This window comes from Montipora capricornis, chromosome 12 (genome assembly GCF_036669925.1).
Source record: "Montipora capricornis isolate CH-2021 chromosome 12, ASM3666992v2, whole genome shotgun sequence".
NCBI classification, from domain to species: domain Eukaryota; kingdom Metazoa; phylum Cnidaria; class Anthozoa; order Scleractinia; family Acroporidae; genus Montipora; species Montipora capricornis.
The window spans coordinates 20,526,807-20,529,306 of NC_090894.1; the positions used below are offsets into that span (position 1 = coordinate 20,526,807).

Here is a 2,500-nt window from a genome sequence, read left to right on the forward strand (position 1 = left end):
TACACGCGAAATTTGAGACGAAACGCATTTAAGGGAGATAATTTATGGTACTTTGATTTTTCAACAAAGTAGGATGATTTGTCTTGTCCGCCATGTTGGAGGGCATACTCCTGCCCTCCAACATGGCGGCCAAAACTACTTTTTGCTTATATCTTGTTAAATGTTTGATAGTTGAGTTCAGATGTGCCATAAACGTTACCACATCATCTTTTCAACATTTTCCTTGAAGTTCAAGTGCAAAATTTGTGTCAGAAAGCGGTAATTCATAATTTTTAAAAAAAAATCAAGTTTTGGTCACGTGACCAGCTACGGACTTTCTCATTTTAAGCAATTGGTGCGGGTTTGAAAAACCAAATCACTATTATTTTGTTTAAGAGATGACCCACTAATAGTGTTTCGAAGGCAAAATCATGTAACTTTCATTTTCATAAAAACGATGTCACATGACCTCTTAGTGCAAGTGGCCTATTTCAAAGCTTGAGCTTGGCGTGTGTATGTCTGTGTGTATGTTTAAACGTGTAGGCCATTGGAGACAGTGCGTTGCTCATTTCAACTTCTCAACTTCTCTCTTCAAATTATATAATTTGAAAAATAGCGTTTTAAGATGATCGAATATAGTGTTTACAAATACCAGATCATTCAGATGCATGGCGATGTTTTAGACGTTTGTATTATGACAGCAACTGTTGAGCGCATGCCAAACTCGCTCGTTTGCCAGACATTAAAGTGTCATTTTTATTTTAGGAACCGCTTCCGTTGGTGTCTGCTCCTCTTTGGTTGCTCTTCGCTCTCACGCATTCGCAGCAAATGATACTTTTAAATGCGCGCTTGAAATCCTGATGCAATGCTCCGTACAATAAGGGATTTGCTGCGCCGTTGAAAAACACCAACACTGTTGAACCGTACTCTAGCGCGCGAGGGACATCCTGGCGGCTCGCAAAGATCGCCCAAAGGGTCGCAATCCCGCGCGGGAACCAGCAAATTACAAACGCCGTGACAACTGCAAGCAGCGTTTTTGTTACTTTTGTTTCCACCATACTGCGCCGTCTTGCGTTGGCAGACCTGATCGTGCTTTTACGATCCTTGCGTGCCATTTTACCGATATCCTCATTTGATGCAGCCAGGTTATCGAATGAAAGCGGAATCGGACTGGTTGGTACGTTGCTGTGGCTTGATTCAGCTCTGCTTTGAAAGCCCTCATGGTTTCGCAACTGCAGGCTAAGAGATTTTTTATTCATTTTCTTGCTTTGCAGTCTCACTTTTCTGTAGACGTTTAAGTAAAGAACTGCACCCATTACTGATGGAATGAAATAGCAAAGTAGTTGGACAGTCATTGCATAAGCCATGTCTCCCGACCAAAGAATATTGCAAAACAAGGTTCCTTCTATGAATCCCATCTCACCCCATCCATAGAAAGGCAGTGAAGTCCATATCAAAGAATAAAGCCAGCCTGCCATGACAGCGGCCAGAGTTGATCGTTTGTTGCAACGAGTTTCGTAACGATGTGGGTATACCACAGCGATGTACCTGTTTACGCTGATATGCAGCAAAGCCATGATTTGACCCACGGTCAAGAAAGCGTTTATGAAGGCTGTGAGCTTGCAGACGGCTTGAGGTAACATCCACTTTTGTGTCACAGCTGTTGTCATCACAAATGGCACCACGGTGATTGTAATTGAAAGGTCGACAATTGCAAGGTTAACGACAACAATGGCCGCTGTTGTGCGCAAGCTTTTAGTTCGGAAGACGGCGGCAATGACTAAACCGTTCCCGAAAACAGCAAGCACCATAGTACAGCCCATAGAAACGACCAGCACCAGCGATGCAGCTGACAACGACGAAAACGAACCGATGGAAGAGTTCGTCAACCGCAATGAAGATTCATTCATAACTGCTGAAAATAATTACACAACAAACAAAACTATGATTCCGATCACAAAGAAAACAAACTTGTCTCGGTTTGCTGGCGGTCAACAAGATCCATCCATGCAATTTTGCTTGCGATTTGTTAAGGTCTTCCCCAGAATGATGTTTTGAGGCGTCAAAAAGATGTTGAATTCTCGTGATTTCCACCTCCCGACAATGGCATACCAAGAATAAGTTGAAAGCAAAAAGCGTTAAATTGTAACAATCGTTTCATGAATAAACGATTGTAAATTGCAAATTACGCAAATAATCGGGAGGTGAGACGTAAACCGCTCTTCTTTCCTTAATATCACAAAACTTCCGTAACGCGATAAAAATCGTGATGATGAAAATGAGGAAGTGGAATTAAATCTTTCAGAGCAGGTTGTACCATCCCCTTTTGGTGCATTTTGAAAAGGAATGTGGTTGGGCTTTCAAACTAGAATGCAATTTTCCCAGAGTTTCGAGATCTAAAATATCAAAATGGAACAGCTGCCGAAAAAGAGCTAGCAAAAGCGATGGCTGAGAAGCTAAAGCTCAAGTGAAAAAAAGCTGAACATATAACAATTACGCAAAGGCGGAAAGCCTTTGTTAG

At 42.0% G+C, this 2,500-nt stretch overlaps 2 protein-coding genes across 2 annotated transcripts in view; one reads left to right on the top strand and one right to left on the bottom strand.

Annotated features, from left to right (window-relative positions):
• LOC138026552 (ribonuclease Oy-like) overlaps positions 1-743 on the top strand; it is a 15,051-nt gene extending 14,308 nt beyond the window's left edge. The window contains exon 10 of the mRNA XM_068873944.1: positions 1-743. This exon is cut by the window's left edge and continues 687 nt beyond it. The gene's annotated coding sequence lies outside the window, so the exon portion shown is untranslated.
• On the bottom strand, positions 741-2,063 carry LOC138026551 (alpha-1B adrenergic receptor-like). Its single transcript, XM_068873943.1, has one exon. It carries the CDS (start codon positions 1,887-1,889, stop codon positions 741-743), a length of 1,149 nt encoding a protein of 382 aa, XP_068730044.1. The 5' UTR covers positions 1,890-2,063.
• Between the last annotated feature and the right edge of the window lie 437 nt (positions 2,064-2,500).